The sequence below is a fragment of the Colobus angolensis genome, unplaced genomic scaffold (assembly GCF_000951035.1).
Source record: "Colobus angolensis palliatus isolate OR3802 unplaced genomic scaffold, Cang.pa_1.0 Scaffold21, whole genome shotgun sequence".
In the NCBI taxonomy this organism is placed as follows: Eukaryota; Metazoa; Chordata; class Mammalia; order Primates; family Cercopithecidae; genus Colobus; species Colobus angolensis.
The window spans coordinates 1854624-1874941 of record NW_012115266.1 but is presented as its reverse complement, the minus strand read 5'-3'; the positions used below and the strand labels follow the sequence as shown (position 1 = coordinate 1874941).

The 20318-nt window shown below is 55.1% G+C and overlaps 1 protein-coding gene across 2 annotated transcripts in view; it reads left to right on the top strand.

The window, feature by feature from the left end:
* LRP5 (low density lipoprotein receptor-related protein 5) overlaps positions 1–20318 on the top strand; it is a 105172-nt gene that overhangs the window by 64899 nt on the left and 19955 nt on the right. For both annotated transcript variants that reach the window (XM_011942322.1, XM_011942321.1), the window contains exons 9-16: positions 143–369; positions 1629–1813; positions 3905–4228; positions 6807–7006; positions 13951–14159; positions 15557–15747; positions 16431–16640; positions 19864–19989. In XM_011942322.1, the coding sequence (XP_011797712.1) occupies positions 143–369; positions 1629–1813; positions 3905–4228; positions 6807–7006; positions 13951–14159; positions 15557–15747; positions 16431–16640; positions 19864–19989 (1672 nt within the window). The remainder of the gene's footprint in view (positions 1–142; positions 370–1628; positions 1814–3904; positions 4229–6806; positions 7007–13950; positions 14160–15556; positions 15748–16430; positions 16641–19863; positions 19990–20318) is intronic.

The window sequence follows — 20318 nt, the reverse complement described above, 5'->3', positions numbered from 1 at the left end:
CAGGGGGTGGAGGTTGCAGTGAGCTGAGATCGCACCATTGCACTCCAGGCTGGGCAAGAAGAGTGAAACTCCGTCTCAAAAAAAAAACCAAAAAGATGCTTGTTCCTAAAACGTGGCCCTTTTCCTCTTCACCTGCTGCCAGACCATCAGCCGCGCCTTCATGAATGGGAGCTCGGTGGAGCACGTGGTGGAGTTTGGCCTTGACTACCCCGAGGGCATGGCCGTTGACTGGATGGGCAAGAACCTCTACTGGGCGGACACCGGGACCAACAGGATCGAAGTGGCACGGCTGGACGGGCAGTTCCGGCAAGTCCTCGTGTGGAGGGACTTGGACAACCCGAGGTCGCTGGCCCTGGATCCCACCAAAGGGTAAGGGTTTGCCTGTCCCGTGTGTCCTCATGTCCACCTCTCTGTATGAGACAGTGCGGGGGTGCCAACTGGGCAAGATGGCAGGCTGCCCATGTGGCCCTCGGTGATTAGCCTTGATGATGTCCAGGACTGGTAGGACCCTCAGAGGTCATGGAGTTCATTCGTGGAGCACGGGCTGAGGCTGTGTCAGGCCTAGTGCTGGCTGCTTTCACCTGGGCCGTCTCACCAAAGCGTCCATGGAGCCTCAGTATCTGTGTCAGTTTTACAGATGCAGAAACAGGTTCAGAGAAACCCAGTGGCTTGCCTAAGGTCACATACCGAGTTTGAGCAGAGCTGGGCCAGGAAGTGCTGTCTTAGGCTCCCAACCAGGCCTCCTTGCTTTGTACTCTTTTGCCAAAACCACAATCCAGAATTGACTTTGAGGTCCCCGGACCTCAGGCTCCTCCGAAATGGCCTCTTGGAGGCTGCTGAGCCACAGCTTAGGACCCACCTCGAGAAGTAAACGTGTTTGTAGCTGCCGGGCGTCCTGGCGGCCATGCCTTGGGCACTGGGGTCAGACAGGCCCCAGTGGGGGGCGTCTCTGTGGACTTGAGTTTTCTCTTCTGTGCAGTGGGCACAGTGACCAGCCCGTAAAGCATCTGTGATGTGTGCAGCAGCCCAATCCCTGCCTGTCACCTGCTCTGCTAGGGAAGGAAGACTTCAGGATGGCAGGACATAGAAAGAGGTCCAGGTTTTAGAGCAAGGGCAGGTCAAAGTTAGAAAATTCTGGAATGAGGATGTGCATTTCCTCCTCTGAATCTGCTAAAAGACGAGGGAAGGAGGGGCTGCTGGGGGAGGAGCCCAGAGCCGAGTTTACGTCCGGATCCTGCAAGGCCTCCCCTGCCCTGAGGTCTTGTTTTGTGATGTACTCGTGTCCATCCTGGTTTCTGCCATGTCCCCAACATCCGGCCAAGCTTAGGGGGATGTTCCAGCACACACTCGCCCTGTCTGTGCGCCTGTTTTTGTGTCTGTCCTGTACATGGGTATTCACTCGCCTTACGAGTGAGCCACTGTGGAAATTCAGGGAAGTGGCCCAGTGACCACCCCTGGAGTGTGGCAGGGGGCGAGGGTCTCACCCTTCCCTGCTTCCTGTGCGTGGCTTTCTCCAGGACGGGGAGGGCTGAGCTGAAGAGATGGGGGCAGTTGCGTCCCCCCGCCACCCGCTGTCCTGCGGTGAGAGTGGACTCACCGAGCCTGCCCTTCTCCCTTGTGCCTTCCAGCTACATCTACTGGACCGAGTGGGGCGGCAAGCCGAGGATCGTGCGGGCCTTCATGGACGGGACCAACTGCATGACGCTGGTGGACAAGGTGGGCCGGGCCAACGACCTCACCATTGACTACGCTGACCAGCGCCTCTACTGGACCGACCTGGACACCAACATGATCGAGTCGTCCAACATGCTGGGTGAGGGCCGGGCCGGGGCCTGCTGGTCGTGGAGGGCGGGGCAGCTGGACGTTGGCCACCTCCCAGCCCCGCCGCACATGCCCTGTGGCCTGCAATTCCCCAGCCTGGCAGGAGTTGTGGCCACACCTTCGCCTGCCCAGCAGCCTCACCCTCTGCTGTGGGGGTTGTCCCTGTCCACCCCTGGGTGCCGTTGCTGCGGTTGTGTTGGGAGAGGCTCTGGTGACAGCTGTTTCCTGTGCACCTGCTGAGCGCCAGGTCGCAGCTAATCCCTGTGCCAGGACTCTAACGCACGTGGTGGAGGTTTTCACTGCTGGGAAAGCTGAGGCCTGAGGAAGCCACATGACTTGCCTTAGGTCACAGAGCTGGTGAGTTCAGGATCTCCCCGAGACACCAGGGCCGGCACTCAATCCCCACCCAGCCCTGAGCCCCACCGTGTGTAGGGATCGTGCTGGGAGTGTCCACATGCCCGGGGCCCAGGGGCTGGTGCTCTCATCTCCTTTCTCCAGATCATGAGAATGAAGCTCAGGGAAGTTTGAAAAAAAACTTATCCCAAGTCACACAGCGGCAGGAGCAGGATTTGAACCCAGAGCAGGGGACTGCACACTCTGTTCTGCTAGAGTAGTTACGTTAGCTGTCCTGGGTGATATGGCAGGTGACAGGAGCCACCATGCTCAACAAAGGGACCCCCATGCCCCCTGCCAAGTTGGGAGAGTGGAAGGTCAGGGGCAGACGCTCTGAAGGGCCAGGTGCAGTGGCTTACACCTGTAATCCCAGCACTTTGTGAGGCCAAGGCGGGCAGATGGTTTGAGCCCAGGAGTTCAAGACCAGCCTGGGTAACGTAGTGAGACCCCATCTCTACAAAAAATTTTTTAAAAACTTAGCTGGGCACGGTGGTTCCTGCCTGTAGTCCCAGCTACTTGGGAGGTCAGACGGGAGGATGGCTTGAGCCCAGGAGGCTGAGGCTGTGGTGAGCTATGATCATGCCACTGCACTCCAGCCTGGGCAATAGAGTGAGGCCCTGTCTCAAAAAAAAAAAAAAAAAAAGGAAGAAAAGAAAAAAAACTCTGAGGGCTCAGGTCCAAGCCCCCAGGCAGCCCTTGGCTTGAGGGCAGACAAGGGAGGAGAGGGTCACCTGGGCAGCCTGACTTTTGGCCCCTGGCAGAGGGACCTTTGGTGACCTTGACCCTAGCAGAACCTCTGAGCACATCAGCCTCTTGACCCTAGCGAACCGCTCAGGAAGGGCAGCAAGAATTTGGCTTCTGACCACCACTGCTACTCGCCACCTGCAGTGGGTGTGGTTGTGCCCATTTTACAGATGAGAAGGCTGGGGCATCGGCCAGCTGCATGCCTTGTCCCACGTACTGCGTAGGCAGAGCTGGCACTTGAACCCCAGGTCCTGGTTGCTGCTGGGGGTGGGCTGCACCCTGGCTTGTGAGGCCAGTACCTAGGTTTGCACGTGACTTCGTAACCGTCACCAGCTCTGCAGGGAATCCTGTGACCCAGCTCATCCAGGCCACATGCAAACCTGTTGCCAGGAGAGAAACCAGTCACAGCACAGCTGTGGTTGCCTGAAATGATTAAGCTCATTAATCACCCCGGAGTGAGGACAGACTCAGATGAAAACCAGCAAAAGCCCTGGAAATTCATATGACCCTGCCAATGAGGGTAGCCATGTGCATTGCAGCCTGGCCGTCATTCTGCTGTACGTGTTTTGGACTTAAACGCTCCGGATGTTTACTGAGTGCTTGAATAATAACATGGAAGGCCCGGGCTTGTTGCTGCGGGAGTGAAGGATGCATAGCCAGGCCTGACATGATGAGAACAGGAATATGGAGCCTCGCTGCCTGCCTGGGTAGTAATCCTGGCCCTGCCGCTTAGCAACTGTGTGACTGTAGCCAGGTCACTTAATATTAGTAGATCCTGCCTGCTCTTCAGTGGATCTTGCCAGTTTTCCAAGGTGGCCAAACACTTTAAGGCACTCACGTGGTCGCTAGGCTGCAGGATTGAACTCCGGCTTGTCCCTCAGGGCGCCCTGTGCTCTGTGGCCTGGCTGTGCCGTTGCTGACACCGTGCCCGTGTGTGTCTATGCAGGTCAGGAGCGGGTTGTGATTGCCGACGACCTCCCGCACCCGTTCGGTCTGACGCAGTACAGCGATTATATCTACTGGACGGACTGGAATCTGCACAGCATCGAGCGGGCCGACAAGACCAGCGGCCGGAACCGCACCCTCATCCAGGGCCACCTGGACTTCGTGATGGACATCCTAGTGTTCCACTCCTCCCGCCAGGATGGCCTCAACGACTGCATGCACAATAACGGGCAGTGCGGGCAGCTGTGCCTTGCCATCCCCGGCGGCCACCGCTGCGGCTGTGCCTCACACCACACCCTGGACCCCAGCAGCCGCAACTGCAGCCGTAAGTGCCTCGCGGTCCCCGCACCTCACTCCCTGGTTAGATCAGACTGGTTCTGGGAGCTGACTCTGAAAGAAGTTTCTCATCTGGGGTTCCTGGGTGTACATAGATGGTTGGGTAGGTTGTGCACTGCACAAGCCGCATGATGCTACCTGAAGGTCAAGGTCCAGGTCCAGTCTGGGTGGACTTGATGCTTCATCAGGACACAGGTAAATGGCCAAAACTCCTCAGCTGGCAGGTCTTGGAAAGGATCTTTGGGTGTGAAAGCCAGTCGCGGGGGAAGGGTGCTCGCTCATACTGCCAGCACGATGCTGAGTGCTTTCCACAGCACTCATTTACTCCTCAAGCCTGGAGGGTGGGGAGTAGCATGGTCCCATTTCCCATACAAGGAACCCGACGCACAGAGAGGTGTGGCAACCCACCCAAGGCCATACGACCAGAACGGGTTGAGCCAGGGTTGACTGTGGCAGGCTGGCTCAAGAGTCCCTGCTCCTGAACCCTTGCCAGGCAGCCTGGCATCAGTTCGGGGAATTTTGGCCCTGACCCTCGGAAGCAGGTGAGCCTCTTTGTTCCCATGTCAGTGATGAGAAGAGTGACTTTCCTACGGCTCCTCTAGAGTACATGTGCTTCCTGTTGGCAGGCTCTTGCCCCATGACATCAGCAGTGAGCTGGTTATGATTCCCTACGCAGAACTTGATAGTTCATAAAGCTCTTTGTCATCCAGGCCCTGCTGGAGTCTCATGTAGACCTGGGCATCGGCAGGGCTGGTCTTGCCTGTCCCAGCTGCATGGATGGGGAACTTGAGGCTTGCAAAGGTTAAGGGGCTGTTTGAGGCCCAGGCTGGCAGGAGATGGGCCTGGGCCAGAGTCTGGGACTTCTCATGCCTGGACTGTCTTTAGTCCTGTTGCTCACCATGCCTCCCTGGGGCCATGATCTTGGAGAGTCAAACGGAGGTGCAGGTAACCCATGGCAAGGAGGGGTTGCCATGACTCACAGTCCCCGTCCTGTGCCCAGGAGACCTGGTGCAATGACTTGGATTTCAGACCAGCCACTGTAGCCCGAAGTGCCACAGCTTCTGAACCCAGGCAGGACTCAGGCCAGGAGACTCTGTTTGCTGCTGAGAGGGAGAGGCCACTGGAGGTCCTGGTCCGGCTAGAGAGCTGGTTCTTCCGGTCCTGCTGCCAGTGCCCCGAGAGGAGGCCCAGCTGGATTCCGGGGCTGCCCTGTGGTGGCGTGTGCTGCTCACTGACACCCTCGAGGACAGTCTCCTCCTGGGCTTGTGGTTGACTTTGCCCGGTTTTCTGCAGTTCCCTGGTGTACACAGAGGCACATAGCAAACTGCACACACAGTCATGGGTACGAGTTTCACTACCATTCCACCACCAGTGTTCACCACCATTACCTGCCTTCTGTCTGAAGTTTTCATCATTTAAAAATAAATTTATTGGCCGGGTGCGGTGGCTCATGCCTGTAATCCCAGCACTTTGGGAGGCCGAGACGGGCGGATCACAAGGTCAGGAGATCGAGACCATCCTGGCTAATACGGTGAAACCCCGTCTCTACTAAAAAATACCAAAACAAAAACTAGCTGGGCGAGGTGGCGGGCGCCTATGGTCCTAGCTACTCGGGAGGCTTAGGCAGGAGAATGGCGTAAACCCGGGAGGCGGAGCTTACAGTGAGCTGAGATCTGGCCACTGCACTCCAGCCTGGGCGACAGAGGGAGACTCTGTCTCAAAAAATATAAATAAAAAAATAAAATAAATTTATTGGGCTGGGCGCGGTGGCTCACGGCTGTAATCCCAGCACTTTAGGAAGCTGAGGTGGGCGGATCACCTGAGATCAGGAGTTCAAGACCAGCCTGGCCAATATGGTGAAACTCCATGTCTACTGAAAATAAAAAATTAGCCGGGCATGGTGGGGCACACCTGTAATCCCAGCTACTCGGGAGGTTGAGACAGGAGAATCGCTTGAACTTGGGAAGTAGAAGTTTCAAGTGAGCCGAGTTTGTGCCACTGCACTCTACCTGGACAACAAGAGCGAAAAACTGTCTCAAATAAATAAATAAATAAATAAATGGCAGGGCCCAGTGGCTCACACCTGTAATCCCAGCACTTTAGAGACCGAGGCAGGCGGATCACGAGGTCAGGAGATCAAGACCATCCTGGCTAACACAGTGAAACCCTGTCTGTACTAAAAATACAAAAAATTAACTGGATGTGGTGGCGGGTGCCTGTAGTCCTGGCTACTCGGGAGGTTGAGGCAGGAGCTTGCAGTGAGCCAAGATCGTCCAGCCTGGGCAACAGTGCGAGACTCTGTCTCAAAATAAATAAATAAATAAATAAATAATCTATTTCAAAAATAACACTTGTACTTTGAAACAGCAGAGACACATATGACATGGAGAGTGAAATTCCCCATAGCGCACCCCCGAGAGACAGCCCTGGTCCCCCATCTTTCCTGTGGACCTCCAGCGGGGTGGGTGCTGAGCCACCTGTTGTAGTCAGGTGGTGTGCCGTCCCGCCCGCCAGCTCCTCTTTGGCTTCCAGACACCCACCTGCAGCCCTGTCTTTGCCTCCTCTAGCACCCACCACCTTCTTGCTGTTCAGTCAGAAATCTGCCATCAGTCGGATGATCCCGGACGACCAGCACAGCCCGGATCTCATCCTGCCCCTGCATGGGCTGAGGAACGTCAAGGCCATCGACTATGACCCACTGGACAAGTTCATCTACTGGGTGGACGGGCGCCAGAACATCAAGCGAGCCAAGGACGATGGGACCCAGGCAGGTGCCCCGTTGGAAGGGTGCGGGGTGCTTCCCAAGGTGCGCCTCTTGCTGGTTTCCAGGCTGCTGCCCTTGTCCTTAGCAGAGGGAGGAAACAGAACTTGGTTCTGGGTGAACGATGACTTGGGCTTCGATTACATAGTCACGGGGTATAACCCTGAGCTGCGTGGAACCCCGAGACTGTGATTATCTGTAGAAACTGGGTTTCCTAGTAGCTTAAGTAGTCATGGTGGGGTCAAACCCCACAGGACTTTTTTCTTTCCAAGAAAGAAAAGTGGTCTTGTGTTATGCGGGGGTAGTTGGTACTAGTTAATCTAGGTTTATCCTTTATTTTGTAGGAATTGTACAGTCATTTCTGCTACAATGCAGTATATGTACTTCTAAAAGTCGCCACACTGCAGAATCGCACAGTAAAAATGACACGACTCATAGGAAAAGGGGGACCAGGGCACAGCCCCCAAAATCTCTGTCAATGACATGTAAGAGAAGAGAGGAACCTGGGAAATAGCAGAGCGCCTTTTGCACATTAAATGGTTAGATATATCCCACAATACTGTGCATTCATGAACGTTAATGCTGCAATAAATACGGCACTTTACCTTGGGAAGATCTGGAGTTGGCTCCTGAGTGTGGAAGAGTGCAGCGCGTGAGTTTTTGTGAAGCGCTGGAAGGAGGATTGTGGGAAATCACATGGAACGTTCTCACCCCAGGTGTGGAGAGGAATGGGTCATGGCCCCAGCAGTGAGCCCAGGGAGGTCAGAGGCGGAGGTGTGTGTGTGGGTGTGACCCTGCGCAGTTCCCTGCCGGCTGTGGTCTTCTGCGTTCGCTTAATGTGTCTCACGGAGGAAATCATGCATGAGCAAATGTGAAACCGTGCTGTGCTCAAATTGTCCTAATCCATCACTGCGTTGGAACAGATTTGCTTTTTTTTGAGATGGAGTCTCACTCTGTCACCTAGCCTGGAGTGCAGTGGCGTGATCTCGGCTTGCTGCAACCTCTGCCTCCTACGTTCAAGCGATTCTCCTACCTCAGCCTTCCGAATAACTGGGATTACAGGCGTGAGCCACCGCGGCCCAGCCAGATTTGCATTTTTAAAACGAGTACTAGGCTGGGCATGGTGGCTCACGCCTGTAATCCCAGCACTTTGGGAGGCTGAGGCAGGCGGATCACCTGAGGTCAGGAGTTCAAGACCAGCCTGGCCAACATGGTGAAACCCCATCTCTACTGAAAATACAAAAATTAGCTGGGCCTGGTGGTGGGTGCCCATAATCTCAGTTACTCAAGAGGCTGGGGCAGGAAAATTGCTTGAACCTGGGAGGCAGAGGTTGCAGTGAGCTAAGATCGCACCATTGCACTCCAGCTTGGGTGACAAGAGCAAAACTCCGTCTCAAAAAATAAAAAAACAAGTGCTGTAGCGGAAGCAACCACTTTGCGGTGTCAGGCTTGTGTGACCTGTTCCAGGAATGATGTGCTCACGGCGGCCTCAGGCCCACCTGGAGTCTGCAGCATGGGGCACAACAGGTTCATTAGTGTAGAATTCCAGGACAAGCCTGGCTCCTAAGCAGCCTTCTTTTATAAAAACTACAGAGCCCGTATGTAATCCCAGCACTTTAGGAGGCTGAGGCGGGTGGATCATGAAGTCAGGAGCTCAAGACCAGCCTGGCCAACGTGGTGAAATCCCATCTCTACTAAATATACAAAAATTAGCTGGGTGTGGTGGCGAGCACCTGTAGTCCCAGCTACTCAGGAGGCTGATGCAGGAGAATTGCTTGAACCTGGAAGGCAGAGGTTGCAGTGAGCTGAGACCACGCCATTGTACTCTAGCCCGGGCAACAGAGCGAGACCCCATCTCAAAACAAAACAAAACAAAAAACTACAGAGCCACATGGCCTCTTTCTCCACTGAGCATCGGTATGGGAGCTTGTGTTACTGTGATGAAATCTTGGTACTTTCTTGAGGCAGAGAGAGGCTGAGCGTCTGGGAAGACTTTCAGATGGGTCGCCATGTCCGCCGTCGGTTCCGCTGTCGTGCCCCCCGTCTGAAGGCTGGTGCTGTCCAGACAGGCTGGACGCCCCTTTCCACCAGATCCTTCCTCCCGCAGCAGTTTCTAGTTGAGTTGTACTGTGAGGTCTGTGTCCTTGGTTGATGGCAAAAGTCAGCCGAATTGAAATTCAGAGCCATGCCTGGCTCCCTGGAGCTTCTCTCCTGGGCAGCTGTAATCACTGCCTCTGTTGTGGCGCAGATGGTGGAAATGGATTCCTTTCATCTTGCTTGCTACAGGTGACTGTTACGTGGAGTCCTTTGGAGAAAGGGACGTGTTAATTGATGGATGTGTGGCACCCGTGCTGAGAAAGCTCCTGGGTGCACATTGCTTAGAGTCTCATTGGCGCTGCATTCTTTTCTGGTGTCTAGTAGGCAGAAGTGATGAAGACTTGGAAGAAAACCCAGAAGGTTTCCACTTAATTTGGAGAACGTTCTTTTCCCCTCTCGTGTCTGTTGCTAAGGTCCAGCCTCCTGCAGCTGCCCCGCTCTGTGGATGCTGGCTTTGATTCTTTACCAGGGGTCCCCCTGCTCCTCCAAAAGATGGTGTCTAAATTATCCAGTTGGCCGAGGTTTTGTTTTCTATTAATTGTTTTTATTTTTTATTGTGGTAAATATACATAACATAAAATTTACCATTTTAATTATTTTGTTCTTATTTTTGAGACAGGGTCTCACCCCAGTGTCTGGGCTGGAGTGCAGTGATGCGATCATGGCTCACTGCAGCCTCAGCCTCCTGGGCTCCAGTGAGCCTCACACCGGCCTCTCTAGAAGCTGGAACTACAGGCGTACACTACCACATCTGGCTGATTTTTTTTAATTGTAGAGACCCACTATGTTGCCCAGGCTGGTCTCAACTCCTGGACTCAAGCCATCCGCCCACCTCACCCTCCCAAAGTGCTGGGATTATAGGCATGAGCCACAACACCTAGCCATTTTAACTTTCTTTCTTTCTTTCTTTCTTTTTTGAGATGGAGTCTCGCTGTGTCGCCCAGGCTGGAGTGCAACAGCGCGGTATCGACTCACTGCAACCTCCGCCTCCCAGGTTCAAGTGATCCTCCTGCCTCAGCCTCCTGAGTAGCTGGGACTACAGGGGTCCATCACCATGCCCAGCTAATTTTTGTATTTTTTAGCAGAGATGGGGTTTCACCATGTTGGCCAGGCTGGTCTCGAACTTCTAACCTGGTTATCCGCCTACCTCAGCCTCCCAAAGTGCTGAGATTACAGGCGTGAGCCACCGTGTCCGGCCTTGTTTTTTTTTGAGACAAGGTCTTGCCCTGTCGCCCAGACTGGAGTGCAGTGGTGGACTCTTGGCTCGCTGCAGCCTCCACCTCCTAGGCTCAAGTTGTGCACCTCCACACTTGGCTAATGGTATTTTATGTAGAGACAGGTTTCATCGTGTTGCCCAGGCTGGCCTCGAACTGGACTCAAGCAGCCCGTCCACCTCGGCCTCCCAAAGTACTGAGATAACAGGCGTGAGCCACCACGCCCAGCCCATTTTACCTGTTCTGCAGTGGACAGTTCAGTGGCATTCAGTCAGTTCACATGGTAACCACCACCGCCATTCATCTCCAGACTACTTCACCTTCTCGGACCGAAACTGTCTGCAGTAAACACACTCCTCGTCTCCCTCTCACAGCCACCATTCTACTTTCTGTCTCTCTCTGCCTTCTCTAGGTACCACATGTAAGTGGAATTATACCAATATTTGCCCTTCTCTAACTAGCTTTTTTCACGTGGCGCGGTGTCCTCAAGGTTCATCTGTGCTGTAGCCTGTGTCAGAATTTCCTTCCGTAAATTAAGCCTGAGTGATAACCCATTGTAAGGGCTGGGTGTGGTGGCTCACGCCCTCTAATCCCAGCACTTTGGGAGTCTCAGATGGGCAGATCACTTGAGGTCAGGAGTTTGAGACCAGCCTGGCCAACATACCATTGGCTCTACTAAAAGTACAAAATTAGCCGGGTGTGGTGGTGCGCACCTGTAATCCCAGTTACTCAGGAGGCTGAGGCAGGAGAATTGCTTGCACCCGGGAGGCAGAGGTTGCAGTGAACCAAGATTGTGCCTCTGCAGTCCAGCCTGGGCAACACAGTGAGACCCTGTCTCAAAAAAAAAAAAAAATCGTTGTACGAACCACATGTTGTTATTTATCCATCCACGGGTGCCAGGTTGCTTCCTCCTCTTGTTGTCGTGAATAAGGCCACTACGAACATTTCCTTCCATGGTGAAGGTTTTCTTCTAGTGAGGAAAAGGCGTGTTGACTGTGGTGTTGCATAGGATTCTGGTAAGAAACTTTGCACTAATTGTAAGTATTTGTACTTAACATTAAAAAGAAAGCTCAGGGGCCGGGCGCAGTGGCTCACGTCTGTAATCCCCGCACTTTGGGAGGCCGAGGCGGGCAGATCACAAGGTCAAGAGATCAAGACCATCCTGGCTAACATGTTGAAACCCCGTCTCTACTAAAAATACAAAAAAATTAACTGGGCATGGTGGCGGGCACCTGTAGTCCCAGCTAGTCGGGAGGCTGAGGCAGGAGAATGGCGTGAACCCAGGAGGCGTGGAGCTTGCAGTGAGCCAAGATCACGCCACTGCACTCCAGAGTAAGACTCTGTCTCACGCAAGACTCCATGTCAAAAAAAAAAAAAGAGCTCAGGGTTCATGAAACTGGCCAGCCGTGTGACGTTTGCTGTGTTGTTTTTGTGCCTGGGAGGAGTGTGGCCAGGGTGTCACATCACACAGTACACGTTTCTCAGATGGTGGTTCTCCAGACTGCTGTCCCAAAGTCTGGTTTTGCATCTGGTTCCCACAGACCCACCCTCCACGGTGAGCCTGATTTTGCCAGGGTAGCTGGAATCTTGCTTGTCGTCCAGCCTGGCAGCTGTACCAGGCCAGGGTCCGCAGCTGGAGAGCTCAGTGGCTTTTAGGGAGGAATTTGTTCAGTTGGCGGCATTGACACACAGCCCCTGGGGTGCCTCGCGCTTTGGCGATGTGGATGTTGTTATCTACAAAGACATGTGATCCTTCGTGTCCGATGAAAGTGACGATGTCTTTGCAGCTGCCCGGCAAGGCTGTGTGTCTGTGTGTGTGTGTGTATGTGTGGTGTGCGTGTGGTGTGCGTGTGGTGTGCGTGTGTGTGTGTATGTATAGAGGAGGGAGGCACCCTTTCCACCTGGGTCCAAGAGGCTGGGCCTGGGGAAGAAGCAGCTTCTTTTTATTTACTTAGAGACTTTATTTGTATTTTTCAGGCTGGGGTGTGGTGGTGTGAGCATAGGGTGTGTGTGTGTGTGTGTGTGTGTGTGTGTGGTGTGTGGGGTGTGTGTGTGTACAGGGGAGGGAGGCACCCTTTCCACCTGGGTCCAAGAGGCTGGGCCTGGGGAGGAAGCTTCTTTTTATCTACTTAAAGACTTTGTTTTATTTGTATTTTTTTGAGACAGGGTCCTACTCTGTCACCCAGACTGGGGTGTGGTGGTGTGAGCATAGCTCACTGCAGCGTTGGCCTCCCAGGCTTAAGCGATCCTCCCACCTCAGCCTTCTGAATAGCTGGGACTGTAGGCGTGCGTCACCATACCGAGCTAGTGTTTTTTTGTTTGGTTGGTTTAATTTTTTTTGATGCAGATGGAGTCTTGCTGCATTGCCCGGACTAGTCTCAAACTCCTCAGCTCAAGTGATTCTCCCACCTCGGTTTCCCAACATTCTGGGATCAGGGGCGTGAGCCACTGCTGCCTCCCTGTTTTATTAACTACTGAAAGACCTAGATAAAGTCTGAAAAGAGTTACTATCAGAGCACCATCCTGAGATGATTCCCTCTGACTCAAGGGATGGGGAGGGCAGCTTTTCCTTCAGGCCTGGGTGGCAGTAGCCCAGGTTCTCCAGGCGCCATTTACCCCAGGCCAAATCACTCGGGATCTTGGATGCAGCTGTCTTTCGGGGTAACCCAAAGGGAGCAGATCCCCCCGGGCAGTAGGCTTCTGGGCTGTCCTCTCCTCCTACATCAGCTCAGTAAGATCCCTTCCAAGGGATGCTGTTTCCGAGGCCCCAAAAGCCCAGGCTCATCCCTGAGATGCAGAGGGTGGGCTGGGCTCAGGCAGCGCTCCAGCATCTCCTGGCCAGTGACCCCAGAGAGTCCTTGAGAGTCACTGAGATGTGGCTGCCCTGCGTTCTCAAGAAGGACTCTGGGTCATTGCCCACACTCACCTGCCCCCACCCACCCTCACCTGGCCCCCAACCTCACCTACCCCCACATCTGTACCAGCCCCTTTACCCTCACATGCCCTACCCACCCTCACCTCCCCTGTACCCTCACCTCACCCACTCACCCACCCCTGCACCTTCACCTGTCCCGCACCTTCACCTAACCCCCACCCTCACCTGGCCTCCCCCTCACCTGGCCTCCTGCCCTAGGGGAAGGGGTTGTAAGGGGTGGCCCCCACACTGGCTGTCCTGGTGCCCTGCAGAGAAAATAGGACATGAGGGCCGCAGTCCAAAAGCTTACGTCCCAGCAGGTGGAGACGGGTGTGTTGGGAAGGGCACTGTGGTCCTGGGTGCCTTCTTGGCCGTCAGCAGAGCCTTCATGGGAGCGCCAGGCTAGTGGCACACAGCTGGGTCCCCCAGCGGTTTGGCTGATGAGGCCTCAAGTCCGAGGCGGCAAGAGCTCTTCCAGAGGTCGTTGTCCTAATCGCTCTGGCATACTCGGGCGGGCATGTAGTTAGGAGCTGATTGAAGAGGAGAGACCCCCACACCAGTACTGGGATTTGACTTTTAGGCTAAACTCGAGAACCGTGGCCTCTGCTCTCCTGCCAGAGCTCTCCAGCTAGTGCCTGGGGGTCTCCGCCAGTGCCCGGGGGTCTCCGCCAGTGCCCGGGGGGTCTCTGCCAGTGCTCAGGAGTCTTGGTTTCTTTGTCTTACAGCCCTTTGTTTTGACCTCTCTGAGCCAAGGCCAAAACCCAGACAGGCAGCCCCACGACCTCAGCATCGACATCTACAGCCGGACACTGTTCTGGACGTGCGAGGCCACCAATACCATCAACGTCCACAGGCTGAGCGGGGAAGCCATGGGGGTGGTGCTGCGTGGGGACCGCGACAAGCCCAGGGCCATCGTCGTCAATGCGGAGCGAGGGTAGGAGGCCAACGGGTGGGTGGGGGTGCTGCCCCCAGGCGTGCCCGCCGTGTCTTCCGCCGAATGCCAGCCTCTCACAGGCTGGGGTGGTTTTCCACCCCGGTCATCCCATGGGTGGCTTTCCAGGATCCCAAAAGCAAACACAGACTCTTTCACGGGCGCTCCAGGGAAGCAGAAGGCCCTGAAGGCTGGAAGGGACGGGGTGGCTCTGCTGAGAGGTCCCAGGGCAGCGCTGGCCAATGGGAGTTGCAGTCGATAGGTTTTGCACCATCCCTGTGAAACTTGAACCCTGTGCAGAAATCCCTGCCACGGCATGGGGGCTGCCCGTTGACTCGCTCCTGTTCCACCGCAGGGAGCTCCTGGGCTTCTTCCTCCCGGAGGCCCCCGATGCTCCCACCTGGTGGTCGTCAGAGCTTCTGGTTGGTGGGAAGGCACCCAGGACCTGAAGGTCTCCAGAGGGAATAGCCAGGGAAGGAGGGAGACCGAAACCCACGTGACATGAAACTCAGGCTCCAAACTGAGCATGGCAATGTTTGCGGACAGGAGCATGATGGCCTTCCTCCGATAGCTGGGGGGCCGGCATGAAGACGGGAGCTACAGCCAGCACAGGTCCTGGGCCAGGAGCCCAGCGTTTGAGCCCTGACTCTGCCACTTCCTGCCCACGTGACCTCAGGCGAGCGGCATAACCTCTTGGAGACTCAGTTTCCTCATTGGTAGGAGTGGCGGCCACAGTGGTGCGGCCTCTGCAGCACACGGTGGGGTCGGTGGGCGGGAGCCCCGGCTCTGTAAGGTGGCTGTGCAGGAGCCAGCTGAGCTGGTCTCCCAACGGCCAGGGCTCCGGGGTCCTTAGCAGCTGTGGGGGCCTGCATCTGTCTCCCATGGCTGCTGTCAGAAGTTACCAGAAGCTAAGTGGCTGAGAGTAGTGGACGCTTGTTCTCTCACAGTTCCTGAGGCCAGAAGCCCGAGATCAAGGTGTGGCAGGGCCCTGTGCCCTCTGAAGGCTCTCAGGGAACCTTTGGGTTTCTGGTGGCTCCAGGCATCCCTTGACTTGTGCTCATGTCACTCCAGTCTCTCTGACGGCACATTGCGTGCCCTCTTCTGTGTCACTTAAGGACACTTCAGTTGGCTTTAGGGCCCACCCTCACCCACTGTGGTCATACCTTGATCCTTCGTGACGTTTGTGAAGACCCTGTTTCCAAATAAGCTCACATTCCGAGGTTCTGAGGTGGACATGAATTTGGGGAGCACTGTTCATCTAGCACAGAATGTGACCTGTCAGCCTCGGGCAGCCCTGAGGGGCAGGGTCTTTCCACAGCCCGGCTGGGTGCCCTGAGCTCCGTGCTGGCCGAGGAGACGCCGTTCCCCGCACCCGTCCTTCACCTGCCACCCTCCCGCAGGTACCTGTACTTCACCAACATGCAGGACCGGGCAGCCAAGATCGAACGCGCGGCCCTGGACGGCACTGAGCGCGAGGTCCTCTTCACCACCGGCCTCATCCGCCCCGTGGCCCTGGCGGTGGACAACACGCTGGGCAAGCTGTTCTGGGTGGACGCGGACCTGAAGCGCATTGAGAGCTGCGACCTGTCAGGTACGCGCCCCGGAGCCTGCCCTGCCCGCAGACACCCTGCCTTCCTTGTCAGTAATGGCAGCAGCTGCCAGATTGTCTGGGACCTGCCGTGAGCCCAGCACCGCACCGGGGACTTTGCATGTAGCATGTTTAGGCCTCACGCTGACAACTCCAGGCTGGGGTTCCAAGTGAGCCCCACTGGGCAGAGGCAGAAGATGAGGCTCAGAGAGGGTGAGCAAGCTGCTTGGGGCCCCACAGCCGGGGATGGAGCAGGACTCCAGCCTAGCCTCTGCCCCTGGCACCTGCACAAGCAGCTGCTCTGCTCTGGGCTGTGTTAGGCCGTGAGGACTGGAGAGAAATGAGAGTTGGAGCTTAGAGAGGGGCACAGGTCCCCATGGCTTTTCCTCTTACGATGGGGTGGGTGGGGGAGGGGAGGGGCCGTGCTTGCAGGGGCCAGTGACGGAGGCCCGCCGCTGGAACTGATGCCCTTCCACCCGAACCCACCCCAGTGGGGAGCAGGGCTTTCCGAGGGCTTGGCTTGGGTTGGCTGCTTCCAGGGACTCTGCTGCAGCTCCCATCCCTGTCCAGAGCACGAAATCCCCCCCGGCTCCCTGGCAGCCCTGTCAACCTCTGTCCTCCCAAGCTGAGTGTGGGGTGAGCTCTGGAGGTCAGCACCGCTCAGGGGGGCCTTGTGCTGCTTGCAGGGGCCAACCGTCTGACCCTGGAGGACGCCAACATCGTGCAGCCTCTGGGCCTGACCGTCCTTGGCAAGCACCTCTACTGGATCGACCGCCAGCAGCAGATGATCGAGCGTGTGGAGAAGACCACCGGGGACAAGCGGACTCGCGTCCAGGGCCGCGTCGCCCACCTCACTGGCATCCACGCGGTGGAGGAAGTCAGCCTGGAGGAGTTCTGTACGTGGGGACTGGCGGCGGGGAGGGTAGGGTGGGCAGGGCGGCCTCTAACCCAGACCCCTAGAGGAGGCCAGAGGCCAGTGCAGGAGCCCGCATGGCTTCAGCCAGGCGGTGGGCTCTGCCAGATGCCAATCGTTTCCCGCTGGGGTTCAGTGAGACGTCCACATGTCCTGAGGCCTCTGAGGTGGTTTTCTCTGACTGCAGAACAAATCACCACAAACAGCATTTTAAGACAATACCAACTTTTTTTTTTTTTTTGAGTCAGGATCTCGCTCTGTTGCCCAGGCTGGAGTGCCATGGCGTAAACACAGCTCACTGCAGCCTCGACCTCTGGGCTTAATTAAGCGAACCTCCTGCCTCAGCCTCCCAGGTAGCTGGTACTACAGGTGCGCACCACCACACCTGGCTAATGTTTTTTGTAGAGATGGGGTTTCCTCATGTTGCCCAGGCTGGTCTGCAGCTCCTGGGCTCAAGCAGTCTGCCTGCTGTGGCCTCCTGAAGTGCTAGGATTATAGGTGTGAGCCACTGGCCTGACAACACCCACGGATTGTCTCGGTTCTGTAAAGCAGAAGTCCAGGCACGGCGTGACTCACCTGGGTTCTCTGCTCAGGGTCTCACAGGGCCGGAATCAACGTGTCAGCAACGCTGGGCCCTCATTGGAGGCTCGGTGGAGCAATAGGCTTCCGTGCTCACTCAGCAGGTGGCAGTTGTGGGACTGAGGTTCTGTTTTCTTTCTGGTTGTTGGTCGGGGACCACTCTCAGCTCCTAGAGACCACCCCAGGTCCTCGCCCCGTGGCCTCTTTGCCTCAGCAGTGGGGGCTCCCTGCGTCAGTCCCTCCTGCACCTTGAGTCTCTCAACTTGCTCCTCTCCCACCAGCTGGGGAGCCTGCTCTGCTTCTAAAGGCCCCTGTGACTCGGTTCAGCCACCTTTGGATTAGATTAGCCTCCCCTTTGATAGACTCCAAGTCAGCTGATTAATAACCTTAATCACATCCACAGAATGCCTTCTGCCACATAAGGTCATGACGCTGTGCTGGGACTGGGGTAGGAAATGAGGGGGCATTTAGGATTCTGCCTGCCACTGCCTTGCTGTGCCCCAGGGCTTGGGGGAGGGGCCTGCACAGCTGTGACCACAGTCCTTCCTGCCCTGCATGGTAACCATCTGAGAATTACTTGAGACCAGCCTGGGCAACATGGTGAGAACCCATCCCTACAAAAAATGCCTCCCCCAGGCCGGGCTCAGTGACTCACGCCTATAATCCCAGCACTTTGGGAGACCAAGGCGGGCTGATCACTTGAGGTTGGGAGTTCGAGACCAGCCTGGCCAACATAGTGAAATCCCGTCTCTACTAAGAGTACAAAAATTAGCTGGATATGGTGGCAGGTGCCTGTATTCCCAGCTACTGGGGAGGCTGAGGTGGGAGAATTACTTGAACCTGGAAGGTGGAAGTTGCAGTGAGCTGAGATTGTGCCACTGCACTCCAGCCTGGGCAACAAAGTGAGACTCTGTCTCAAAAAAAAAAAAAAAAAAGGGCCGGGGGTGGTGGTGACAAAGGGACCCTATCTCTAAAAAACCAAGCACCTAATCCTTGAGACTGAGGAGGGACACTGTGAAGTGTTTCTGGGTGGGGCAGGGAGCAGTGTGTCTTCTGTCATTTCTTCCACCTGGGAGTGGCCAGCTCTCCCTCCAGGCTGCCTCCTCTTCTTCCCATTGTTGGGATGTTGGACACATTTGGTTAACTGGATAGAATAACGCGAGTTCCCAGGGACTTGGTCCATTTGCTATTTTATTTTATTTTATTTTATTTTATTTATTTATTTTTTTGAGATAGAGTTTCGCTTTTGTCACCCAGGCTGGAGTGCAGTGGCGCGATCTCGGCTCACTGCAACCTCTGCCTCCCAGGTTCAAGCGATTCTCCTATCTCAGCCTTCCAAGTAACTGGGATTATAGGCGCCCACCACCACACCAGGCTAATTTTTTGTATTTTTAGTAGAGACGGGTTTTCACCATGTTGCCCAGGCTGATCTTGAACTCCTAGCCTCAGGTGATCCACCCACCTCGGCCTCCCAAAGTGCTGGGATTATAGACGTGAGCCACTGTGCCTGGCACCATTTGCTATTTTAATTCCCATGTGTATTAGTGTCCCACGGCTGCTGTAACAAATAACCACAAACTGGATGGCTTAAAGCAACAGAAATGGATTCCCCTGATGTGCTGGAGGCCACAAGCCCGCAACCAGGCTGTTGGGAGGGCCGTGCTTCCTCTGCAGGCTCCAGGGAGGATCTGTTTGTTGGCCGTTCCAGTGCTCTGGGTGCAGGTGCTCCACGCTTGTGGATGCACCGCCTCAGCCTCTGCCCATCTTCATGTGTCCATCTCCTTTGTAGTCTGCGTCTTTACCTCTTCTTCATGTCTGTGTTGCCTCTTACAAGGACATTTGTCACTGGGTTTAGGGCCCACCCAAATCATCCAAGATGACCTCGTCTTGAGATCCTTAACCTGCAAAGACCCTTTTTCCAAAAAAAGGTAATGTTCACAGATTCTACGCCTTAAGACATGGGTGTATCTTTCTGAGGGACGCTATCCAACCCCTTATACAATGAAAGAAGGGAAGAGGGCCAGGTGCGGTGGCTCACGCCTGTAATCTCAGCACTGTAGGAGGCTGAAGCGGGAGGGTCACTTGAGCCCAGGAGTTTAAGAGCAGCCTAGGCAACATGATGAGACCCTGTTTCTACAAAAAGTAAAAAAAAAAAAAAAAAGCCAGGCATGGTGGTACATGCCTGTAGTCCCAGCCACTCAGGAGGCTGAGGCAGGAGGGCTGTTTGACCCATAGAGATCAAGGCTGCAGTGAGCCATGATCGCACCACTGCCCTCCAGCCGGGGCAACAGAGTGAGGCCCTGTCTCAAAGTAAGTAGATGAGGAGGAGAGACAAGTGGGCAGTTCAGAGTGATGGTCATGGGCATAGTAAGGACTGGTGCAGACAGGCTGGCCTGTGATGTCAAGCAAGTTCTGTAACTGTTTCTAGCATTTGTGTGTCAATTTCCATGTCAGTAGGAAGACTCTGTAGGCTACCAAGAAGAATAAGTGGGAAGATCCTCCCAGAGAGACGGGACCTGTGGGAGGGCCAGTTCTCCTGAGTTCTCATTTGGCCCCTGCCCTCCAGGCTGTGGTTCTGAGGTGAGAGGCAGAGCCTGACCTCCGTTTGCCTTGTTTTGTCCTTGCAGCAGCCCACCCATGTGCCCGTGACAATGGTGGCTGCTCCCACATCTGTATTGCCAAGGGTGATGGGACACCACGGTGCTCATGCCCGGTCCACCTCGTGCTCCTGCAGAACCTGCTGACCTGTGGAGGTAGGTGTGACCTGGGTGCTCTGTTGGAGTGATGGACAGGTACCTGATTCTCTGCCTGCCAGGTTGCTGCCTGGCATCCTTTTAAAATCACAGTCCCTGTGGCATCCAGTTTCCAAAGCTGCTTGTCTCTTCCTTTGTCCTCTTTTCTTTTCTAGTATGTGCATTCAGTGCTATGAATTTTCCTCTAAGTACTGCATTTCCTGCATCTCACAAATTTTGTTATATTTTCATTTTCAGGTAGTTTGAATATTTTTACACTTCTGAGATGACATGTCTGGCTCATGTGTTATTTAGAAGTACTGCTTAGTTTCTTTTTTTTTTTTTTTTTT